Source organism: Hippoglossus stenolepis, chromosome 14, assembly GCF_022539355.2.
Source record: "Hippoglossus stenolepis isolate QCI-W04-F060 chromosome 14, HSTE1.2, whole genome shotgun sequence".
Classification (NCBI taxonomy): Eukaryota; Metazoa; Chordata; class Actinopteri; order Pleuronectiformes; family Pleuronectidae; genus Hippoglossus; species Hippoglossus stenolepis.
This window is the reverse complement of record NC_061496.1, coordinates 16,101,016-16,126,794: the sequence shown is the minus strand read 5'-3', so window position 1 is coordinate 16,126,794 and position 25,779 is coordinate 16,101,016. Positions and strand designations below refer to the sequence as shown.

Sequence of the window (25,779 nt, the reverse complement as noted above, 5' to 3'; positions counted from 1 at the left end):
GAGAACCGCTTTGACTCACTTTTTTTTATCACCTGACAGATAACGATCAATCTCGTCATTATTGATTGTCTATTTGTCTTGTCCGCTCCTTATAGATCGAGGTTACCTACCCTGATGGAAGCCCAGCTGATGGGGTGAGGGTGCGTGTTAAGGCGGAGCTGACCCCCAAGGACAACATCTACACCAGTGAACTGATCTCCAAGGATGGCCAGGCCACCTTTGAGATCCCGTCCATCCCCACTGCCGCCCAGTATGTCTGGCTCGAGGTCAGTGGTCTTTAGATTTATGTAATTTCCACAGGGTGAAGTGAGACGGTTGTTTTAAGTAAATATTATGAAGAGTTACAACATTTTTTTCTTTTCTTGCCCTAGACCAAGGTAACATCTATTGATGGAAAGACAGTAGGAGACCAGTACCTGCCCAGCTACCTGTCCATCAGCAGCTGGTACTCTCCCAGCAGGTGTCACATCCAGATCCAGAGCCCCAGCACCTCCCTCAAGGTAAGTGTTGCCCTCCGAGTGTAGTGTGTTTTGCATCATTGTTACATCACAGTGCCATCAGTGTCATTACAGCACAGTTGTATATTTCTGTGTGTGTAGATCGGCCAAGTGGCAGAAGTGGCTCTCAAATCCACCTGTCCCTGTAACTTCACCCTGCACTACGAGGTGGCGTCCAGGGGCAACATCATCGTGTCGGGCCAACAGCCGGCCAACCTGACGGCCTCTCACCGAGGGAAAAGAGCCACCGTCACCTTTGATAAAAACATTCACACCACCGACCTTCCCCCTTCTGCCTCCAGTAAGCACATGGATCATATCCCATTACGACAATTTTAACTGTATCTTTATTCGCTGGATTGTATTCTCTGGATTTTGGTCACCTTCCTTTAACCTCGCATCTCTCTGCCAGGTGTCGCGGGCTCTTCCTCCCAGGCCGAGGTGGACAGCTGTGTGACGTACCTACGTTTCCCTGTCAGTCACAGCATGGCGCCCCTCAGCCGCCTGCTGGTCTACTACGTCAGGGAAAACGGCGAGGGGGTCACAGACAGCCTGCAGATCCCTATCCAGCCCGAGTTTGAGAACAAGGTTTGGAAACAGTGACACATATTCTGTTTTTATTTACCCAGAAAGTATTAAATCTGTATATTTATTGGTATTTTAACACATGCTGAGATGTTAAACTTAATTATGGCCTTTTTTTTGTTATTGTAAGAATAACTGCCTCATATATTATTTATTAAAACCTGGAGAAAATGGTGCGCACTCTGTATACATTTTGGAGCTGAGCCCAAGTATCCGTGCACCAGCTCTGTGCACAGTGTAATGTCTGTAAACAAACAGCTGTGTCGGCCTGGGAGAGATCCCCCAGTTCCTGCCTGCATTCGGTGGAGTTAACTCCCTGAAGTATTTACAGCTCCCTGGTATGCCATTACAACACTCTGTGTGTGTGTGTGTGTGTGTGTGTGTGTGTGTGTGTGTGTGCGTGTGCGTGTGTGTGAGAGGGGAGGGGAGGGTGGGGTTGCGAGGGCATGATGAGACAGAGGCCATGCGGGCCGCAGCCAGATGAGTGGGGTCGTGACAGCAGAGGATGACAAGTGACTGAGTGGTGAAAGGAGGGCAGTGGAACCGATTAACGGGGCTAATTTGTGGCCACAGGGCTGTTGAAAAAAGCTTTGATGGGTGAAAGTTTACGGCCGACTCTCACATCCCTCCTCTTTCAAAGGCTGTAGTTTTCCACTCTCTCCGTCCTGTTGTTTTTCCAACCATATCTTACTCAACACTACTGAACTGATGTTGTTCCCGGACGACACGCAAATTGCCTCTCTGCAAACACAAGTGCTGCCAACAAGTGCTGACTTGATTGAGGAAATTAATTGAACGTTTGATCCGCGGAAAATTAATGACGGCAATTTTACAAATTGATCTGTCACTTATGTAATTTATCAGGAAAACTGCAGTGCACTGGTTCCAGCTTCTAAAGGTGGGGATCATTGGACAGATATTTAGACAAATCAAACTAATTGAACATGTCAACTTAAGCTCTATGAAATTCTGCACAGGCTTTTTAACTCTTTTCTGACATTTTATAGCCAATGAGTAATTTGAGTAATAAAGAAACAACATTTAAAAATAAATAATAGTAGAAAAGTCCCTTTTTTTTAAGCCACTTTTTAACACACTAGATCCAGATTTAATTTGGATCTGCACCAAATTGCACATCAGTCCTATTAACATGTCGGAATGTTTTCATCAAGATCCATGAAATGAAAATGTCCTACCTTCAAGGAAATCTGTCCAAGGGTTTTTTCATAAACTTTCTTAGAAACAAACAAATATGCAATCGTTAAATAATAATTGTTTGCAATTCGTTTTTGTGGTTTAGAGAAAGTGATTTTTAAATGAATGCTTGTCTCAAGAAAAAATAAAATGCCCATCAGCTGTGTATGTTGTGTTGTGTGAATTGCAGGTGTCTGTTTCTCTGTCAACTAATGAGTCCATGCCAGGCGACCCAGTGACCCTTCATGTGCGGGGAGAGACGGGCTCATGCGTCTGTGTGGCCACTGTGGATAAAAGTCTTTACTTGCTGAAGCCCGACTTCCAGCTCAGCATTGAAAAGGTTGGTCGTTTAATAGCTAAATTTCAATTAGATGTAATTAAATAGAATTAAACTACAGTGTAGCTATAGTTAAATTTGACTGTGAAAATGCTCATCGTGAAAGAATGAATGTATGTTTTGTGTCACTTTATCTAAAGGAGTTGACTTTTCTGATATACTGCGTCACTAGGTATACGTAACCATGAGCCGTGACTGTGTGTGTGTGTGTGTCTTGACATGAAGATGTTTCCTTTGTGCAGGTGTTTAAGGAGCTGTCAGATTTTGATGTGTCGGATGCCTTCGGAATTCCTAAAGATGACGGACACTTCTGGTGGCCGGGGCTGTCGTCAAAGAGACGCAGGCGGTCCTCCGTGTTTCCATGGCACTGGGACATCACCAAGGACGCACGCTTTGCTTTTACAGTGAGAACAAACACGTAGTTGAAGGACATTCAGCGACGGTACACAGATGAAGAAATTATAATGTTGTGTGTGTGTATTGCTCTGTATGTTCAACGCAGGAATCAGGGCTGGTTGTGATGACAGATGTGGTGAGTTTGAACCATCGGCAGAGCGGAGGAATGTACACAGACGAGGCCGTCCCTGCGTTTCAGCCGCACACCTCCACCTTAGTGGCTGCCATGCACTCTCGCCCTACAACCAGGTAATGCACCTGATATAGAGATGTCATAGCTGCTCTCTGGGCATCAGCTAACCTCGCTGAGAAGCCTTAAAATCCTAATATTGTCCTGTTCTCGGCTAAAGACTAAGGGGGACAGAGCATTTTAGCACCCTGCCTGAGGAAGTACAGCAGATTGAGTCAGTAGCTTCCTTTTGAATCAAAGCCTAAAACATGTTTATATTTTTACTTTTTATTTATTTTCATGTTTCTTATGTACTTTTACTTTGAACTGTCTGACTTATAGCTTTAAGAAAAGTTTATAATAAATATAATAATAAAGTTCATATTAACTGATATATAATTTATAGGAAGCAAGATATTTGTTTTTGAATTCATTCAACAAAGGTAACTATGTGTGACTGAATCTCAACAAACTGAGCTGGGTTGAGGTTCATTCAGTTGTTGATGTTCACATATTTGCTGTTTAGTCAAGTTATTGATGAACGTTTGCTGTGATCTCAGACTGGACCACACACAGCTCGATGGTCTTTCTGAAAACGCTGAAATTGAAACCAAGCCCACGAGAGAGCAGTAATTACTTCATGATCCCGACAATTATAAACTGGCTATACACATCTCAGTCCGTGTCATGCTTGGTTTAAATAAGGTTTTAGATTTAAGGAATAATGGGGGGAAAAAAGTTGATTTGTTGCTTTGTCCATATTTTAAGTCGACTTCCCTCAAAGACAATCCTCCTCGTTCGAGTGATGAACGTTAAACACATGACGTGACTCGGAAGATGTCAGCGTGGAATTCAGAATAATACACTGTCCAATTATGGTGTTGTTTTATTGTGAGCAGCTGAAGCCTTTTATTGATGTCAGCTTGTGTTTTGGTTGCAGAGCCGAGAAGCGGAGGCGTACATTTTTCCCAGAGACTTGGGTGTGGCACTGCCTCAACATCAGGTATTTAAATCTCTATATAAACATTTCTCTTGTGTGTGTGTGTGTGTGTGTGTGTGTGTGTGTGTGTGTGTGTGTGTGTGTGTGTGTGTGTGTGTGTGTGTGTGTGTGTGTGTGTGTGTGTGTGTGTGTGTGTGTGTGTGTGTGTGTGTGTGTGTGTGTGTGTGTGTTACATGCCTGTGGCAAGATATATCAGGTGCACGAGAGAAGAGAAGAGGAAACGAGAGAAGAGATGGGAAGAGGAGAGGAGGGAAGAGAAGACTGGTAGAATTAAAAAAAAGCGACTCAGAAAAGGAGATAGATTCGTAGAGGGTACGAAAACATGTGAAGTGAGGACAAAAAGAATGTTGGAAAGGAGCGAGTGAAGATAAGATAGATAGTTTTTCGGGAGAAAGAAAGGAGCGAGCAGAGGAAAGGTGCTAGTAAATGTGTTCTTACGAAGACGGATCTTCCATCGTGTAGCGACATCCAAGATTTCCCCCCTCTGGGTGTGAATGTGCCTCATTTAAATTGGGCAATCTTGGAACGGACTGTCGCTTTCTCAACAGCTCCCTCCATTCATTTTCAGCCAATATAAATGAGTCGCCCATAGATTTCCATATGCTTGATTCCTTTGGATGGGGCTTTCGGCCCTTCCCTAATTTCCTGTGAAGTCTGAGGCTCGGATTTCCCTTAAAAGTCTATTAAAGTGGATTTTTGGGCAACTTTGATCAAAAGGAAGGGCGTACATGCAGTTTTTCAAGTTTATTATGCTCTGGGACCATTTGCCAAGACCAACATTAAACGTGTTGCCAATAATGATCTCAGTCCATTCATTCAAAGAAACAAACTGGGTCGGCACCTGACCGTCCCTCACACCTTCCTATCCATTTTACAGTGTTTGCTGTAGTTGCACCGGTGCTGGTGCTGTTGACACAGGTGTTGCTGACATAAAAGTAATCCACAGTGTTTCATCAAGCCCATCTTTGTAGTCTGCACCTTTTTTATTGCTCAAGTCCAACCATGAAAGGATGCTGAGATCATTTTCTTTCTTTCCCTGCCTCTCAACTTGAATCTCTACACGTGTCACTGGCAGCTCTGAAAGCGGAGAAGCTGAGCTGCGATTGGATGTGCCGGACTCGATCACCACATGGGTGACGGAGGCCATCGGCGTGTCGGAGGACAAGGGGCTGGGCTTGGCGAAGAGCATTGAGCTTCGGACCTTCAAGCGCTTCTTCGTCGACTTCACGTTGCCCTACAGCCTAATCAGAGGGGAGCAGACCAAAGTGCCCCTCACTGTCTACAGCTACCTGCCCACGTGTTCGGAGGTAAGATGATGGATGAGAGGCCAAGTGGACCGGAAGACAAAATGTGTAATAAGACTTAGTTAGCAGTGGACATAACAAACAAGTCAACCGAGTACCAATAAATCCAGACTTTTATTTATTTCTGTCCAATTGTCCTTCAGTTTTCTCGACGACTGCTCATCCAATCAACTTCAAACGTGCAGCTGTTTTACTGTGTGTGCATATTCATAAAATATACAAAAATTACAAACTTCTCTCAAAAACATTTTGACGGTGTGGTCAAAAGATAAACTAGAATGGCACTTACTAGAGCACATACCTTCACTAAGGCCCAATAGTCCCCTCAAATTCAATCAAGCTGCACCAAATTTCAGACACTCATAGATTTCAGTCCCCTCAACATGACTTACTTCTTTTATGAAGCTCAATGAATTATTCCATGGGAAATCAGTGAAAATGTCAAAAAACTCCCAGTGATAAAAACTATTCCTGAACCCACCCCTTGGTCCGGATCCGTGCCAACATTTTATGGTTTGTTTCGTGGCCCATATCCCATCCCTCCAACAAGTGTTGAGGAAATCCGTGCAGTAGTTTTTTTAATAATCCTGCTGACAAACAAACAAATAAACAAACAAACGGACAGGGGTGAAAACATAGAAAGAAACAAGGGAGCTCTCTTCCGGGACGGATCGATGAGCTGCATTTACAGAGCAGACGAAAAGATCAGTACTAGAATTACATACGGAAAGATAGAAGTACAATATTAAGTAAATGAAACCCATAATAATAAACATGATAAGTTTAAGAGTTCTTGGCAAAGTGTAAAAATGTTTAAACTGAGTGAATGACTGCAGATCGGAGAGAAATGATGTGCTGTATTAGCTATGGTCCTTTTAGTATATTGAATTCTGTATGAAGTAGAAATGGTGTGATCATAAACTGTGTGATCAACAAGAAAAAGGTGGTGGTTTAGGCTCAGGTGTACAGAGGGTATGGATGTTGTGTCCAAAGGAAGCAAAGGTTCAAAATGTGAACATATGGTATCAGCCCACACAGTAGGTATGTCTCAACACTCTCTTTGACTTCTCAGCTCCACCTTGGCCTCAAATGGGTCCATCATGCGCTCCACATAGATGACATCATGATGTTTGCAGATGAGCCTGTTAAATGGCCTGTGCTCGCGCTCCCCTCATGTCATGTTAGGTGAATACGCAATCCCGAAAATCCCATCGTTTGATATCCAACCCGGCAACATGTGATTCCTATATTTTTCTGCTCCGTTATTTATGACTCGTGGCGTGTGGATGAGAAGCAGTTAAAAGCTCCCTGTGCGTTACCGAGCCCTCTGTGAAAATTGGACGATGAGTGGAACTAAATCCTTCAGGGAGCTGGAGAGGCATGAGTCAGTCAGCATGGAAAATTCACAAAGTGATTTTACAAATTCTCCCTCGCTTTCCGAGCTTTGAGGGGAACACGCTAAATGAGGGAGGGGCATGTCTGGCTGAAATGATGTCACTGGCCTGTCAGAGGAGATCGATTGCCTCTGACTCCTCTCCTCTCCTCTCCTCTCCTCTCCTCTCCTCTCCTCTCCTCTCTCAGGTTCATGTTAAAGTATCAGTTCCAAAAGGCATCAAGTTTGTTGGCCATCCTGGACGCCACCACCTTACCAGGAAGAAGTGTGTCGCGCCGGGAGAGGCTACACCCACATCCATCGTGTTGTCTTTCACTGAACTGGGATCTGCTAACATCACAGGTATCCACAGAGCACAGGCACATGTCTCAGGTCACCATGAAGTTCTTGATCTCCACAGCCATTAGTGATTATTCTTGTAAAGTTGATATACTGTAAAACATTTGGAACTGAACAACTTTGTCTTGATGCAATGCCATGAAATAGATTATTGTATAAATTCAGGAAGTGCTATTCCACAGTACAGTGCAGTATGAGTTATTTGTCACAGGAGCCTTTTTCAGACATGAACACCAAGTTGTTTAAATTTGCATATACAATTTTTTGGGGGACTTTTCATATATGAAGAACGCAGCAGGAGATTGTCCGGGTCAGACACGTTCACAACAATGCAGCAAAATGTTTGGAACGTTCAGGTGAAGAGTGGCTCCTGACATGTCTTTCAAAGTTGACATCTTTTACAACATCTTCTACATACTTTTACTCTTCGTTTGATATTTGTTTTCTTCCAGTTTCACGTTTGTAGCATGTTAGAAACACCATCAACACGCTCATTCGCTCATTGTGAATTTTCTGAAAGTTTTCCTTCCGTATTCTCACATGGGCTCTCTCGGACATTATCTGGACATTTTAAAGGGGGGCTGACAGGACAAGTTCCAGAAAATATCTGGAGCAGCTCACCCGGATACGGCCCAGCCTGTCTGAAAGCAACAATATAAAGACAGAAGGAAGTGGATCTGGGCTTGTTGTAAAAGAATGGGTTTTGATGCTCATGTAAACAAAGCAGCCAAGGACATTCTGGATAATGAAATTTACATCATTTGAATTCTTAAGTGGTCTGTCACTAACCAGGCCGTGGCTCCCCTGTGTGATGCCTCACAAAAAGTCGAGCCTGTGCCTAAGGAGAGCTCTGCCGGCCAAGGAGCGGAGCTGTGTGTGATCTGGTCACCCACCCAGAGTTACAAACAGTCCCCTCCAGAGCGCATGTGAGAACAAAGCAGGCTGGCAGTGGGGGAGCTTTGCTGTGACACTCAGTGGCATGTTGATGAGTTTGCAGGTCACTGGCGGTCAATGGGCCCCCCATGGCCCCACTCCTAGTCCCTTGGCCCCTTGTGTTTCCCTCTCAGTACACACACACAAAGAGACGCTGTTGGCACGGGGCCACATTTCCAATGTGCTCCTCAGCAAGAGAACTGGGAGTCCTCTTACAGACATGTTTGTCCTGTGTAATGTATGTTATGAGCGATGACCACAAATGCGTGAAAGACAGATGGGACAAGGCCTCACCGAGCTAATCGCGATTAGTGACTCACAAACACGTGATCGTGTTTTCCTCGAAACCTTGAATAGTTTGTTATGATTGTTATGATATTTTTTTATGAAAAACACCCATAAAGCAGAGACTGGCTGATATGGATATGTTGGGGTGGCTACAAGTATTAGGGAGTAAAAAATGTCCATTATGATATGAGCTGATATATATATATATTTGGAAATATTAGAATTGCTGAGATGTCTTTATCAAACTCTGACCAAGAAGTGTAATTGAGGTTTGGTATTTTACAGTTTAACCTAAAACTTTGTCATAAATAACTATGAATGAAAAGAGAAGACAAATACACATGGAACTTGAATTAAGAAGATGAACATAATTCATATTTTTATATGTAAATTGAAAATCTTTTCTGCATTATTGACAGTTTTTTTATCGGCACAGATGTGCCTGTGAAAGGCTCATATCGGGAAATTTCATCGGTCAACAGATATCGGTCGGGCTCTACCATAAATAGTGATTTATACTACTACACACTACAGAATACTACTAGTACTATGACTAGAACTACAGATGAATGTGCCATGGGATTAAAATTGGTGCACATTGAAACAATGTATTCTCTAACGGCAATGTACATGTCCGGTTGTTTTGTTAGGAGTTTTTAGCTTCCAGTAACATTAATGCAGTTTAAAGTGTCAGGACAGCCAAGTTGGTTCTGACTCACCGTTGTGCTGCATTATTTGCCAATCATGATTCTACAGCGAGACAGACATCGTAGACAACTGAAATTGGTGATATTGCACTGTGACAGAATTGAAAGACAAAAAGCTGATTCTGTTTTGTGCTGTCCGATAGCTCGTGCCATTGCCTACAGTGAATCAAGCTGCTGTTCAGATGGACTCCAAGCGGGCAAAACAGGCAACGACGTGGACGACAGAAGGACCCCAACTGGCCTGGACTATGTTCGCAGGACTGTCCTGGTGGAGGTATGAGAGCTGATGTTGATCAGTGTCACTTTATAAGAGAAGACTTGCTTAATATTTTGTTTGACTTTTATTGATATAATGTGTTCAAATTTGTTCTATTTTCTTAATGTATCCAACTTTTCTTTATTCTTTCTCTTTCCTGTGACCTCGTTCTTCCTCCCCTCATCATTCCTGCAGCCAGAAGGCCTGCCCAGAGAATACACCTACAGTGTCTTCTTCTGTCCCAATGGTCAGTGCACACACATTTTCCTCTCTAACATACTGTATCTATATATGATTATATTCAGGAGGTGATTTGGTAACTTTCACCAGCTGGATGGTCTACACCCAGTTGTATCCAGAGAGTTAAAGGGATAGTTCACCTACAAATTAAAATTCCCTCATTATTAGATAATAAGTGAATTTTCATTTTTGGGTGAATTGTCCCTTTAATGCTGAATCCTGCCCGCCGGCCAAACATGGTAAAATCTTTATAGATGTTTTAATCAACACAGGTAAAATTTCAAGGCCATTCCGTTTCAACTTTTGAAAATATACTGTGTAGCTGTATACATTGTATGCATAATATCTACGCTAGTACACTGTTGATATTGTAAATTTGACAAACCTTAAGGGCCTGAGAGTATTTTGTATTTCCATTGTCAGAGAGGATCCACATCTCCACCCCCAACAAGTATGAGTATCAGTACGTGAAAAAACCAGCCAGGATGAACCAGTTCCAGGTCGCTGTGAAGACCCACAACGACGCCCACTTTGCTCTCTCTGCCAGTCCCCACGACAGCGCAGAGATGTTAGAGATCGTACTTGGGGGAAGGCAAAACACTCGCTCTTGGATCTCACTGGGTAAGATGGGCGAGCCCCTGGTCAGTGCCTCCACGCCCGGCATCCTCTCCTGGGACGAGTTCCGCAGCTTCTGGATCAGCTGGAAGGGAGGCGTGGTACAGGTGAGATAGAGAAGATAAAGAGATAGTTCAGGAAAATATTCTTCTGCACCATCAAGTGCAACAGATTTGTGTTCAGATCACGAGTGGACACTCTGACTCTAAAAGAGGAGGGGGGGAAGACTCGGCAGGCCATGGGGTCTGTGTGTTAGGAGAACTGGCGCCACTTTTACTGGCATGCCTTCAGTAAGGTCACGCTTAACGGGCTAATGTCACCGAGGACACCCTGTGATCCGTGGTGCGGTGCTCGCATGGCCCTCTGCGGCTGGCACACTCGCCCCCCCCCCCCAGCCCCAGCCCTGGCATTAGCTTTGCACCGTTCACCAAAGGCAGCAATTAAAAGCCCGCCGACGAGCGAGGCATTTTAAAGTCCAATAGGATTCAATTATTTTCTTAGGGATGATGGCATTTCAGGGTGAGCGAGCTGTGGGGCTTGGCCACGCATGCTCTTTGGTTTAATGTGATTACAAAGTTAAACTCTAGCACCAGAGAGGAAATGCTCTCTACATGGGTCTGTTTGTGTGTTTGTGTTTGGGACTGTGTGTGGGAGGTGAGTGAATCACACTGGCGTCACTAACACTTGGCAGAGGGACATTATGAGTGCTCAGTATGAGGATGTCCAAAAACAGCACCAGCTGCTTTCTAATGTGCCCTCACTGATGTTTTCTTGGTTACTGATGTCAAACTGTATACAGTTATATTCATGTTCTGATTCTTAGAGGAAGGAGTTTTGATGCGATCAGAGTGCAAACAGAGAATATCTCCGCCAAGGCTCATCAGTCCCCTCATGAAACCACATTTAAATTCACTAGATCCACACTCGTGAATATTTAGACCCATGAATTTTCCCTGTGAAACGAAAATGTTAAAAATGTCTCACAATGTTAAAAAAAACGTTTTAAAATATCCTGGATCCACCATCTGATCCAGATCTGCACCAAAATCCAGTAGGTTCTTCCCTGACCCATAACACATCATTCCAACAACTTCTTTAGTCATCTGTCTTGTAGGTTTTGCATAATTTTGCTTACAAACAAACAAACAAACGTGAAAACAAAACCTCTTTGGCAGAGGTAACAATGTGATGGACTGCTCATAATGAGTGTGTATCGTCTGGCAGTGTTTTACTTTATCCTCTCTGTTTAACTCTCTGCAGGTGGGACATGGTTTACATCCGTCCAATGAATCAGTGATCCTCCACTGGGCGGGACAGTTCCCTGGACAGGTTTGTCTCTTTTGTGACATTTATATACTTCTTAGAGTAATTTTTCTTAAGAGATCATTTAAACAGTAATTTGTTTTTCCCTTCAGGTGCGTCACATAGGCTTCTCAACAGGCTGGGGTTCCGTTGGAGAATTTAAGATCTGGAGGAAGGAAGACTCGGATGAGAACCACAACGAGGCCTTCACTCTGGGCGTCCCTCACAACATGGTGCCTGGATCTGAGAAGGCCACTGCATTTATGATTGGTATGATTGTGTGGCTGATGTATTATTTCCATTATACTCTTGTCTAGTGAAATTGGAATACAGTCTGTTGTGCAGTGTGAATAAGTAATGTATCGATGCACCTGTATCAGGGGACGTCATGGGGCCAACTCTCAACAACCTGGACAAGCTGCTGCGTCTGCCCTTTGGATGTGGGGAGCAGAACATGATCCACTTTGCCCCCAATGTCTTTGTTCTGAAATACCTGCAGAAGACCCGGCAGCTGAGCGCAGAGGTCGAGAATGAAGCCACTGACTACCTGCTGCAAGGTAACAAAACTGAAACCCAACAGCATTCTGGGTAGTGCGGCTTGAGCCACAAGTGTCTGTCTGATTTTTGTTTTATTTAGCTGTGCACAAAGCGGTTTCCTGTTGAGAGGATGTTTTCTAATTGCTGGCAAGTTGTGTACTGTTGGTGGGTTTTCTGGAAAATGTGGGTGTTTCCAGAGTTTTAATTCTCTGGATCATGGAACATGAAGCTGGATGTTCTTACTCAGTTACCCACTTGCCCTTTTCTCCATGTCCTCAATTTCCTCCACTTACCCATCGTAAAGATCACTCACCTTCTCTGTCACCTAACCTTTTCCTGGTGTGCTATACAAGGGGCCGCCCCCTCCTGCAGAGTCGAGCACAATCCTTCAAGTCTAAGAGTCATTTTATACCATCATGACATTGGAAATTAAATTGAGGTTCACATTTAAAATGGACTGAGGCAAAATAAAAGTCAGAAATAATGGAGCAAGTTGGGAATTTAGCTAGTGAGCTGTATAATGTACAGGAATAAATTTATAAAGTTATTATTTCCATATGAACCAAAAGTTAATTACTATATTTACTGTTTATATAACCAAGCCAAAGCTAAGACAAGAAATTAAGAGTAAGAAATGGCAGGAGCATCATATAAATCATACATATAGTCTTATCATTCACCACACAGATGATCACAGACAAAATGACTCTTACTTAATTGAGTTATAAATTATAAATTTTAGACAAAAGTCTCATATCAGGCTGATGTCATCGATATCATGCACATTCCAGCATTTTATTATTTATTTATCTTTCCTGATTAGTTGAGTAAAGAGGCCTCAAACTACATCTACCTTTTCTCAGATTTCTTTGCTTGGAGCAAACACACATTTATATGAATTTTTTCAGGGTGGGGTGGCAGGACATAATCCTAAAATAAATATTATTGAATCAATGGGTAGTTTAACTTCAAGCATTTTGTGTATTATATGTGAGATTTAGTACCAAAACCCTTCAATCTCTTATTCACAGTTTGTTTATGTGCCTCAACACACATTGAATCTCAGTCATGCAGGGAAATGTACGTCTCCTGCATATCTTCCCTTCAGGCTTGTAGCCGGTCACTCGTTACTCTGTTATACTTGCATAATCACAATGACGTGTGCAATGTGCTTCATCATGTGCGCAACAACAACAAGGGCATGTCCAAGCACACTTGGTATTTCTGTTCATATACTTCAGCGCAGCTGGGTATGTACCAGAAAACAGGGTGAAGTTCACTGAGATTCACATCAGCTCAATTCAATTGTATTTGTATCGCGTCAATTCATAACATACTGTACATCATCTCAGCTTTACACAGTGAGTTTGAGGTCTTAAAGATCATGGAGAACCCCAACAATGCCCACAACAAGAAAGTCTTTGGTGATCGTAGAGAAAAAAGCATCCTCAATTAAATCAGAAAAGGCATCTGGACTTTCATGAACTCTTCCTTGTTGCAGCACAAGATTGATTTTATCTTCACGTCCAATTTAATAGGAACGATAATGTCCATCTGACAAGGCAACATATAGACACAAGCAGCCACACTCACTTGCTCGAATCCACCATCCAGGTTTCATTCTTTTACAACTCACATTCCATTCCCAAGCTCAAAATTGCAGATTTAACTTGGGTGGCGTAAAGAAGTGGTTCGACATGAGTCTTCTTTGCAAACCACAGACCTATAACCAGTTGTGTGATGTATGTACCAGTGGTAGTGGGGAAGTGACTAAGGAGGGAATAGGGAAATCATATGATTCTATCTTCACCCATTGTGCTACAGGTTCATGTGAACTGCCATCGACCGCAGATAAGATCAGAATTAGAAAAGAGAATTAAACAGATTTTTTGGAATGAGTACAAGAATGTTCTGAAAAAGATAAAGGAATTTACTGATCTAATATGCCCGGTCACTGATAGTGGTAATGTGCGTCACTGCTCTTTATCTTGTTTGCTTTTCTCAATTAAAGGAGAAAGTTTAAGTTTGTATAAAAGCTCGAGGAATCATGAAACCCCCGTTATTTCCTTGAGTTGTTCCAGTCTGCAGATGTTTTTTTTTTGACAATTATGTTTTTGAATTAATTATGTTTTCAGTGTATTTGTGTGTCAGATGCAAACTTAATTTTTACACTGGCAGACCTCTTCCAACCAAATATTTACGCTCAGGACAAGTTAAGGCTGTTTACTAAGATACCTTTTTCCGGTGGCGAACATTTTCAAGTATCTGCAGTGATGGATAGAAACGCTGGATTTCTTTCAGGCGGGCTCTGTAAAACCTGAAAAAAGCGTGTAAATACTTTGCTAATTCCCCAGTAACTCCGAAGAACTCCCATCACCTGTCTCATTCTTTCTTCTCATCCAGGCTACCAGAGACAGCTGACCTACAAACGGCAGGACGGATCCTACAGCGCCTTCGGAGAGAGGGATTCCTCTGGCAGTATGTGGTAAGCCATCGTAGGGGGAGCTGCTTCAAGCTTACTCAACTCATACCAGCCAAGCTACACCTATAGCTGTAGCTTCATTCCTCCAGAGTAATGAAGTCTTTTTTTTATCAGTAAACTGTGCTCAAATGAATCTATTCCTGTTGGTGTGTTTAAATCACTGCTGGGTTTTCCCTCGGAGTATCTATTTCATGTTTACACTCCTCGGGGCTGAGCAAGCAGGCACGACCATCTCATAATATTTATAAAGATGAAATCAGTGCTCTGGAAGGGGAGCGCCGCCGCTTGCATTTTGAGGCCGACGCACTATACGTGCATACCTGTGGTTCATTTATGAGCTGAGGTGGGTATTATGATATTTAATAGAGCTAACACTGTGAAACAGCAGGTTACATAAACCACAGAGAATCGTAAACAAACTACACAATTGGATCCCTGAGGAAGCCCAAGTTGTCGAGATTTATTTGCAGTTAATCGGGGGTTCATATCCGTCGAGTTGAGCAGACCCAGGCTACTCTGGCCCCACAGACCAGCGCTTAATGCCCCTATTGGAGACACATTTATAAGTCGTCTGCAGCCACTTCACCATGTCTTGTTTTTTTCGACATGGCCCAGAAAATAGAGGTGGTGCGTCCCTCTTAATGACTCACCACCTGGGTGTATTTGGTAACTGCCACGGAAACCTTGAACTCTTCCCCCGGTTGACTGCGAGAGGATATGAGGATGTAACAAGCAGCGGTCTGGAGGTTTCTTTCCTTGACGCCCCGCGGCGACAAGTGTGGGATTGTGGGCACAACACAGATGGTGAACCCTCAGTAAACCTGCATCAGACACATTATGAATCCGTCAACAGCGACGTCTGCACCCAAAGGCAGGCCCCGGCTTTTGTTTTGGTTCCAGGGTTCACAAGTGTTAATGTACTCCAGCTCGTAAAAAATGGATCTGAGGGGAAATTGACAAGATCCGTTGAAAAGTTTGAACATAATGACAAGAGTTGGCAGTAACAGTTTGTTGTGCAATGTTGGCCATCCCTGCTGCAGAGGCTGTTACCACAGAGTCGAGCAAAAGCTTAATGACTTAATGTCGTTCAGGAGAGAGGAAACAATGACGAGGAATGATGGGGGGTTAGAGTGAAGGTTTTTAACCTCTTGCTGCTTTTTATAATGAACCAAAACTATTTTGGAAACACAGCGACACACACTTTGTTGTTGGGTGTTAGTGCATATATGCATATTTGTGGAGCCATTTCATTTGACCTTTGGGAGAGTGCTGGTTACACGTCCGTTGAATGCTTAACCGCTTGAATGCTTAAATTGTGAAGTATAGACTCATTCTTTGGATTTTATGTTTCATCATATTAAAACCTTCATACACTATTTTGAAATTCCAGTCCCCTCCCTCGATCGTCTCAGAGTGGGACAGTATATATTTCTCTCCTTTTCTCTGAGGTCTCAGTGCTTGGCTCTACATGTTGAGGCTGGCATGGCATTTTGTGTCTGCCCATGGACTGATCTGACAGCGTAAGCAGGGTTCGGGGGCTGAATACCAGAGATTGAAAGAGCTGATATCTGCTGTATTAACCTAATATCCATTTACAGTCTTGTTGCAAAGCAGCGATGTTTTTCTTTTCTTTTTTTGCAATAGCTTCATGGCGACTGAGTCATTGATTGTGGATGTGTTCATTTCTAAAATCAATCGATCACATTTGATTTGTTTAGCCCAATTCATGCTTTGTCTCATAGGGCTTAACAAGGTGCGACGTCCTCTGTCCTAAACCCTCAACAAGAGTAAGGAAAAACTACCCAAAAAAAACTATTAATAGGGAAAAAACTGAGAAACCTCAGAGAGAGTCACATTTGAGGGATCCTCTCCCAGGACGGACAGAAGTGCAATAGATGTCACATGTAACTGAACCGTACAATATTTACAACATTAATTGGAAGAAACAGTTTTTAGCCTAGTGGAAAGGTGTGTCAATGTTTAAAGTATTTATACATACTGTTTACATACTATTTGTACATACAACTGTCTGATAGAGACAAGGGAGGGAGCAGCAATGGTAAATTGAAATGAAGGAGTTATTGCCAGTAATGGTACAATATAGTATAGTATATGGTCCAAGACAGGCCTGAACCAGTGACATCATTGGACTTTATGTTCACTATATATTAAGTCATGATATTAAGGCATGTAAGCCCGTCAAAAAGCCTTCAAAGCAAATCCTTAGCATTGAAAATATAGACTTATCCACCAAAGGTAATAGAAAAACCATCAGCTATAAACATTTTACCAATGTCTTGATTTAATTTCCTCAGTTTAGTTGCAGTAGTGGGAGTAGTAGCATCTATTTCATGATGTCAACCCTAACTCTAACCCCTCGTCGGTTGAAGTAATGCATCACTGCAGGAAAACTTTCTCCAAGTCCAACTCATAACATTCCCCTTTAAGCTTATCAACCATGGCTTTATCATGAAGCGTATCAATGTATTGTCTTTAAAAAAGACTTCATATCAACCCTTTTGAAGTGCGGAGCTGGATAAGGGTGGATCATAGAGGGGATCAGAACGGAAGGTAGAAGTAGTGGAGAGGGGAGAATTGGGAGAGGACGGCCCAAGCCAAGGGCTGAGCGGTGGAAGGGAGCCTCTCTAGTGCTTCCTTCCGTCCTTCCTTCCTCAAACTAAATCATATTTACACTTTCTAAAACCTTTCCCTAGGGCTCGACATTTAAAGGCCTGTGACATGATATTTACTTTTATAAAAATTCCATCAGGCTTGTGGCTTCATCCCTACTTTTGTCTCAAGGGAGTAAAATCCTCCAGGTTTGAGCCAGGGAAGATTTCATTGTTTTTGCTTTACGAGAGCAAAGTTCCTTTCCTACTCATCTTTCTTGGATCGTGACGCTCGCTTACGAGCAGCATTGAGAAACCAGAGCGTGACCTGTTTGTTTATTTCCCCATTTCCACCTAGTTTTTCTGTCTTTTTACGGTTCCGCAGCTTGCCTCATCTTGTAAGTCAGTTGCGGTCAGGGGCGCTGTGGTGGAATGTCACTGAGGAGTTGTTGTTCAAAGGCTTGAATCTGTTTCGACCACTACCAGGAGGTCTGTTGTTTATGGATGAGCGTGTGTTCTTTAGCTCAGCGGCGTCCCTCAGGGCCGAACGGGTTCTTTCTCAGTGAATCCCCTCTGCTCAGTCTCAAACGTGGCCCACTAAAACCACGGCTCATAAACTCTCAGATGCTCTCCCGGGCCTGCCAGATTCACAACCTCCGTCCAAGGGATCCGTGTTTGTATAAGTTGCAAAATGTTTTTAGGGGGAATCTCCGACGCACATGCAGAGACGTACTTGATTGGCCCGCGTGAGATTTCACATTCTTAAGAGCGCAGCTGCCGCATTCTGCAGCGGCGATCAAACCCTGCCGCACCCATTTCCTCCCCTCCTCGCTTCCTTTCTTTCTTTTATTTCATGAGAAACATCCACACGTACCCGTCCTCTTGATAAAAAACATCCCTCCATCCACACTCTTCACTATCAATCCCCCCTCCCTGTCTGCTGACAGACTGAAAGAGTGCAATCCGTTGAAAAGCTTCTTGCTTCCAAAGTCTTGATAGTTAAGTATTTATTGGGATGTGCCAGCACACGTTTTAAAGAATCTTTAATTATCTCTCCTCTCTTATCTCCTTCCCCTCTCCTTTAACCTCATCCGTCTTTATCTGCCTCACCCCTCCACCGCCGCCTCCGTCTCTCCTTCCTCCAGGTTGACGGCGTTTGTGTTGAAGTCCTTCGCTCAGTCCCGGGGTTTCATCTTCATCGACCCTGAAGAGCTTCGGGAAGCCAAGTCCTGGCTCATCAAACACCAGCGGGATGATGGCTCCTTCCCCGCTATGGGACGCATCCTCAACAAAGACCTGCAGGTAGGACCATGTCTAGTTGGATATAGGGCGATAAAAAATCTTGATGAAGAGGAAGTGCTGGTTCTTCCTCCCTGAGACAATGACAATGGATTGGGACTGGAATTTTATGTTTGGAATTCCTGTTCTTTCTTTGTGTGAGGTGAAAACGTAATTTTCTTTCAGACATCTTTCAACCAAATATTTACAGTTGGGACAAGTGAAGGCAGATCTGCAGTTTTATGTTTTAAGATACCTTAGTCAGAGGTGGACATTTTCAAATTCAATGCTAACTTTAGGTGCTTTAAAGGACACATATTATGCTTTTTTCATTTTTTCTTTCCTCAAGTTTGTTATACAGTTTTTTTGTGTATATAAAATGTTGGCAAAGTAAAAAAGCCCAAAGTCTGCGGTAAAGGGAGCAACTCACAGAAAACACTGCTCCTAAGCTCCTGAAACCCGTCAGTACTGATACTTCTGCATCATTGGGATGTCATGCTCCACATTTGAATAATTCACGAGGCTGACATTTCCTACATGTGCTGGAAGTGGTTGACCAATCAGAGCAGACTGGGCTCTATTGGGACGGTGGCCTTAAAGAGACAGGAGCTAAAACCAAGTGTTTCAGACAGAGGCTGAAAAGAGGAGCTTTAGCAATGAACAGTATTTTCAGATCATTAGAGCATAAACCCGATTTTTGAAATAATAATCCAGATTGAAGTTATAAACTTGAATATGAGCATGATATGTCTCCTTTAACATGTGCCTGATTAGATGAAATAGATAAAAACAGCTATTCTTCAGATTTAGGGGAATTCGACAAGATGGAGATCTTGTCATTTGAGATCTAGGATGTAAAAGTAACTGAGAGCTTATGTGTGTTTTTGTCCACAGGGAGGGATCCATGGGAAGATCTCACTTACAGCTTACGTGGTAGCAGCTCTCTTGGAGACAGGAATCACCACAGAGGTGAGCAGTCGCACAAAATAGCACATCACTGCTGTCTGATCCTCTCACTCCACAGTCACTCCTCAGAGTGGAACTTTTCCATGAACCAAATAGTGTTTAATCTGGTACTTAAACCCACTGGAAAAGGTCAATTTATGATTTCAGTTGCTAAAAAGGAGAAAGTCTTTAAAACTCCAAGAGCAGCACATAGTGCGCGACCTGTTCCACTTAAACCTCTTACTCCTGTAGCCCGTCCTACCAGGCCGAGTCGTGTGTGGACGTATCGCTGCATTCCTGATAGTTGTGAAGATGGATGCGCTGGCAGTCAGCCTACTCATATTTGTTATGCCCCAGTGCTGCTAATCTCATATCTAATCACATTCAGGCTGATGTGTAAGGACAACTGAGTCCCATAAAAGGCACATAGGCTGCTTTAGTCTCTATATCCTATATACTTTTCTCTCTTTTTGGCTTCATGTTTCTTAATCTAAATAATTTAACAACTTCACCGTATGTGCTACATTCAAAGATATTGGTAAAGGAAGAATTACAATAAAAGTCTGCTGAGATTTTCTTCGGCTTTTATTGGAGATTCATGCAGCATAAAAGCTGCTCAACATCTTTGCTCTGCGTTTGTCCACATAGTTGACTCTTTACTTAGCATTTCCTGTCCCTGGCTCCTCTCCATCCATCTGTCTCGCTGTGTTTCCTCTGCTATCTATCGCAAAAGACTTCTTCAGAGAGTCTGTCCTTTTACAACTGATAAAAACTGAAGAGGTGTCCTTCACTTCAAAGCAGAGCCCCCCCCACACCCCTTCCAATTTCACTTAATTAAAAGATGACTGCTGCAATTACAGTGAGGGGCTGTGGAGGCCTATCATCTCGTGGATGAGAGGGAAGGTCACATCTGCATGAGATGAAAGTGAACCCTCGACTTTTTAATGCCCGAAATGAATGTTTATTCAACAACTGCATGGGAGTAGAGGAGAGGGTTGTGAGTTTGGACAGGGCAGCTTCTAAACATGATGATAACTATGGCGTGTGTGTGTGTGTGTGTGTGTGTGTGTGTGTGTGTGTGTGTGTGTGTGTGTGTGTGTGTGTGTGTGTGTGTGTGTGTGTGTGTGTGTGTGTGTGTGTGTGTGTGTGTGTGTGTGTGTGAGAACTTGTACTTATGTCTTTGTGAGGACCATTTTGAGTATAGATCTTACGCAGTGAGGATATTTTGGCCGGTCCTCACTTTTCAAAGGGCTGTTTGAATGTTAGGACTTGGTTAGGGTGAGGCATTCAGTTGTAATGGTTTTGGTTAGAGAAGGAATGCGTTATGCCAATAAGTATCCTCCCTTAGATAGGGTCAGGGCTTGTGTGTGTGTGTGTGTGTGTGTGTGTGTGTGTGTGTGTGTGTGTGTGTGTGTGTGTGTGTGTGTGTGTGTGTGTGTGTTAACCTACAGTTACCTACCATAAACTATAGATTTTGCCATAGAGTTGATGTATATAGCAAATAATTTAGAACTTGCTCAAATAATCTTGTGAGCATTCTTACAAATGTTAATTCAAGAGAAGAAATAAATGTGTCCATGCATGTAAATATATCACTAATATGACCATGAAGTAAATGTGAGTTTGCCATTAATGTTTGTTTTGGATTTCCGTCTCTGACACGTCCTAAAAGCTGTTGATCATTTCTGCTCCCACATGTTCATCTGTGTTTGTTTTGCATGCGGTTCATCTGATCCAGGAAGAGAAGGTGGCTGTGGCCAAAGCCAAGGATTTCCTGGAGAGCAACACCTACTCCGCCGACGACCCTTACACCACGGCCCTGTCCGCATACGCCCTGGCTCTGCTGCGCAGCCCTTACGCCCCCCTGGCCCTGCGCCGCCTCAACCACATGGCCATCACTCAAGGTACCTGCCACACTCATCACTGTGAGTCATTCATTCAGAGCTAAGTACTGGAGAAGAGATGTTTGAACAGGTAACAAGCAAAGACCAGATGTTGAATGAGAGTTACAACAGGATGAATGCACCATTTAAAAAAAAAAAAAATGACAGTGACGAGCTCTGTGGAGTCAGAAAATCAGTCTGTGAAACAGTTGTGCTGTCGTCCTCAGTAGTTCCATCCCCTCCTCCCCTTTCCTTTCTTTTTCTTATCTCACTCTAGGTTTCCTCTGGCCGTTTCCTTCTCTTCCTCTCCACTGCAACTCTCTGCAAGTTTTTGTAGAGTTGAGCGGAATACAAAAAAGTGTTAATCACAATCCTTTTAGTTGCCAAGTGCAATGAAGGCACAGGGTTTGGTTGCATAGTCACTGAAAGATTTAGCAGTTTAGGATAATGATACAATGAGTCATAGGGTGCAGGGTGTTGGACCCTCTCTGTCTTTATCTCACTTTGTTTGTGTCTGCAGATGGACTCACCCACTGGAGCCTGACAGGCAGCACGATGACAGACGAGGACACTTTCATGGGCTTCAGCGATGGCCTCTCCCAGTCAGGTACACTCATCATCCATCGACATCACCTCCCTATTGGAAATACCTGATTTAAAAGCACAGTCCAAATAAGAATCTTCATAATAATTTCTTGTTTTTCCCCAGTGGTGTCAGCGGAGGTGGAGATGACAGCCTACGGTCTTCTGACCTACACTCTCTTGGGGGACGTGGCCTCTGCCTTGCCTGTGGTCAAATGGCTCTCCCAGCAAAGGAATGCCTTGGGCGGCTTCTCATCCACACAGGTTGCTATGGGTCCTATCTTTATTGAAGAGCGTGGTCTTATTGATGTTCAGTTTTGTAGTGCTTTCACTCTAAACCCTGCGCTTGCACTCCAAAAGCCCCTGCTTATGCTTAGATTTGCTCGGCTTGTGCTCTACCTGTGTGCTTGCACTCAGATCATTTGTCGCTCTGACACATTTCCTGCACTCCAGCTTAGGTTTTTTTTCTCATGCTGCTTCTGTGCATGCGTGAAGCTCGGATTTGTCCTCTGCTCTTGGACTTTTTTCTCCTGAGCTTAAATTGTTTTGTGCAAGAATTCTGTCAAAACTGTTGACTTTTCTCATTGCCCCTCTCTGTGCCAGGACACGTGTGTGGCTTTGCAGGCCCTGTCAGAATACGCCATCCTGTCCTATGTGGGAGGGGTCAACCTCACAATCTCGCTGGCCTCCACCAACCTCGACTTCCAGGAAACCTTTGAACTCAACAGGGACAACAAGAAACTGCTCCAGAGCGCCAAGGTATTCACATCCGTGGAAACAGTGAACAGAGTAAATCCTTGGTGATGTTTGTTTAATGGCAGGGCGGCTCCTTGTTGTTTTTGTATGGAGATGAGTTGCACACTTCGGTTGTTTGTGTAGGTCGACAGCAATTTATCAACATTGTCAAGGCTACTGATGAATTCTCACTTAAGAGAAACCCCTGCATTTAAATGCAAGTTTAAGAAAGTTTTCCCTCCTGATTAACAGTGATTGATGAGTAGCTGTGTTTCAGAGCCACAGTCTGGCACCCGACTTAATCTCTATGTTTCCGTGTCCGGCTCTTTAGTAGCCAGAACCTTTCCCACTCTGCCAAACCAAACCAGGCTGGATTTCCCAAGAGCACCTGGCTGATCTGTTGATTTAATAGCTGTGCTTTACTGGCCCGTGTGCTCACACATTACGAACTTACGACAGCGTGACCACAAACTACCTTTGGCCACGGCATCGTGGCGCTAGGTCAGTAAAAGGGCTCCATGAGCTGGAGCAGTTCAGGTGAGAGCGCAGAACGTCCTCTCTGCCAGGCATGTTGCTCCGCTGTGGTGTCAGCTATAATTGGGGGCAATTAAGCCCCGCTGGTTAGTAGCCAGGGACCCACTAGTAGCGGCGCAGCAGCCTCCAGCATTCATTCACTTGATAAATGACTCACTCACCTCTCCTTGCCCCCTATGACTCGCTTTGTTTCTTCTTTTCTTCTTTTTCCAGATCCCCAGTATCCCCACAGGCCTTTTCGTGAGTGCTAAAGGAGAAGGCTGTTGTCTCATGCAGGTATTGTACCCCTGCGACTTTTGTATTCTTGAATGTTGCCCAAAAAGTGGGACTGTAATACTATGCTTACTTCACTGGCTCACAGCGAGAATCTCCCAGCAGGGGAGAGTCAGTTACCGTCACCCAATGAGTCCCAATTTTCCCTCCCACCCCCCATAAATTGGAGTAGTCTGGTAGAGTTTAGCCAGTTGTTTTGGAATGTGTTGATCATTCCGGTTGATTCCTGCGGCCCCCGGACGGGATGTTGTTTACGTATACCTTGTGCTACTTCTACCAGAGGCAAACAAAAACCCTTTTCATAAACACCAGAAGTCAGTTTTCCTCGTTGCTGGATGATATTCTGTTCTCTCGTATTATAACCAATGTTTAAACATTTGTCCACTTTAAAACCAAACAGGGCATAAATGAAAAAAACAAAAGCATGCGTTATCAAAGTTGTATGTTTACATTCCTGTTTTTAGAAACCTACATGTGAGATAGAACTTGGTTTGACCGAGGCAGAGGCAGATTGCCCCGTGGATGTTGTGTTCACACTGTGCAGTGCCTGAAACGTCTTCCAACTCGTCCACAAACACACAGTTCCTTTCTTCACACCTCTCTCCTCCTCCCTCCCACACACACACACACACACACACACACACACACACACACACACACACACACACCTCTCTGCGTCAACACACCTCCTTGACAGCCCCTCAGGCCAGCAGCACCTGGGCTCTAATGAAATACAAGAGCGGGGGCCAATCAAAGAGCCCAGCCTGTGTATGTGTTTGTAGACACACTGTAAGTGATGAGTCTACGTCCCGTGCCTCAGGATTATTATTTAGTAGCTTTGCACAGGTCTCAAATCACGGCGGATGATTTATTCAGAATTTGAAACAGTTCTGGCAATAATAATCTCCTGTGGAATTAAAAAGAGCGTCAAAGCAGTGACTTGTCCTCAGGCTGAAATAGTCGTCTGCTGAATGCATGTCTTGTGTCCAGTGAATATGATTTGTGGTTTATGCTTCAAAGTTCTGCCTAAGTCTTTTTTTTTCTTGCTTTACTCGACTTTTCAAGGCCGGAGGTCTTAAATATTTGAACTCTTAAGTAGTTTGTTGCCAATGTTTGATGCCAAAACGTGTCTTTCATACTGCTGTCAGCAGCACACACACACACACACACACACACACACACACACACACACACACACACACACACACACACACACACACACACACACACTCTCTCACACACTCACACACTCACATACACAGCTCGGTGTATAGTCTGTATATAAAAGTGCACGTAGACTCCGGGTCTGGAAAGTGAAGCCAATGCGGAAGGGCTTGAAACCTGTTTTTTCTTGAGTGACCAGCAGAGGGCGACTCCACAGTTTTCAAAAAGATCCAGTTTCTATAGAAGTTTATGAGAAAAATTACCTTATATCTTAATTGATTTATAACAACAGTAAACATTTTCCTGAAAAGAGTTTATGGTCGTCTTCATTGCAACATGTTCAAGTACATTTAGTAAATTATGGCCCCATTTAAAGGGAAATAGATGTTTATGTAGGGATGGGATATTGTGTGATTGACAGTTACTACTATCCAATGGGTGCAGGTCACAGTTATAGGTGGGCATGCAGTGTTCTTTAGCTCTCAGTCAGGCTCCGACTCCACTCCTCAAAGTATGGTTACTTCCTGTTTCAGAAAAGCAAGATGGCGCCGACCAATATTCCAAACTTGAGCCTTCAAAAGGCAGTTCACAAACCAATGGGCGATGTCAAGTGGCTCTGTGTCTCTGGTCATATCCTCATAGTAAAGCTACATCAATTGTAAGGTGAATATTGGGAGCAACAATCCAAGACCTAGGCCTCTATCTTAGTTTATTGGCGCAAATCAGCAACGTGCAAGTCAAGTGTCTTTGCTAGTTTCAGCAACGCAGTTGTTACTTTTCCATTAAGTGCCCATGTTTTTTAATTAGAAATCTGACTGCCCATGGGTGTTTTAGTCTCAAAATGAGGTGTAGTCAGGCATATCTCCAGGTAGTGGGCTAAAGTTAGGGGGGGAGCGATTGACCAAAACCTGGTCTGATGACAATGGTGGATTATTTTAAGGGTGTATGATGCACACACATATGTGGGTTCACAACATGCATACACTCTGCTTTTTACACACAGATGGTCTACTTGTGTTTCTTACAATATACCAGGCTTTTCAAGGGAATTGGAGATGGCACTCTCTGATTGATTTATTATTTACACTTGGGAAACACACCCATGATTAAATAACAAACTAAGTACAACTCCTAGTGAATCTGTACACGCCTTACGCATACTTGTGCTTAGATCGTTGAACAGCCTCTGGTGTTCTGATCAA

At 43.5% G+C, this 25,779-nt stretch overlaps 1 protein-coding gene across 1 annotated transcript in view; it reads left to right on the top strand.

Annotated features, from left to right (window-relative positions):
* cpamd8 (C3 and PZP like alpha-2-macroglobulin domain containing 8) overlaps positions 1–25,779 on the top strand; it is a 45,835-nt gene that overhangs the window by 9,369 nt on the left and 10,687 nt on the right. The window contains exons 12-35 of the mRNA XM_035176204.2: positions 96–266; positions 372–500; positions 600–798; positions 910–1,085; positions 2,467–2,616; positions 2,856–3,017; positions 3,116–3,258; positions 4,119–4,181; positions 5,254–5,485; positions 7,064–7,217; positions 9,286–9,416; positions 9,594–9,645; positions 10,062–10,360; positions 11,514–11,582; positions 11,669–11,825; positions 11,936–12,112; positions 14,496–14,577; positions 18,329–18,485; positions 19,356–19,430; positions 21,145–21,310; positions 21,810–21,896; positions 21,999–22,135; positions 22,475–22,630; positions 23,354–23,416. Of these exons, the coding sequence (XP_035032095.1) occupies positions 96–266; positions 372–500; positions 600–798; positions 910–1,085; positions 2,467–2,616; positions 2,856–3,017; positions 3,116–3,258; positions 4,119–4,181; positions 5,254–5,485; positions 7,064–7,217; positions 9,286–9,416; positions 9,594–9,645; positions 10,062–10,360; positions 11,514–11,582; positions 11,669–11,825; positions 11,936–12,112; positions 14,496–14,577; positions 18,329–18,485; positions 19,356–19,430; positions 21,145–21,310; positions 21,810–21,896; positions 21,999–22,135; positions 22,475–22,630; positions 23,354–23,416 (3,387 nt within the window). The remainder of the gene's footprint in view (positions 1–95; positions 267–371; positions 501–599; positions 799–909; positions 1,086–2,466; positions 2,617–2,855; positions 3,018–3,115; positions 3,259–4,118; positions 4,182–5,253; positions 5,486–7,063; positions 7,218–9,285; positions 9,417–9,593; positions 9,646–10,061; positions 10,361–11,513; positions 11,583–11,668; positions 11,826–11,935; positions 12,113–14,495; positions 14,578–18,328; positions 18,486–19,355; positions 19,431–21,144; positions 21,311–21,809; positions 21,897–21,998; positions 22,136–22,474; positions 22,631–23,353; positions 23,417–25,779) is intronic.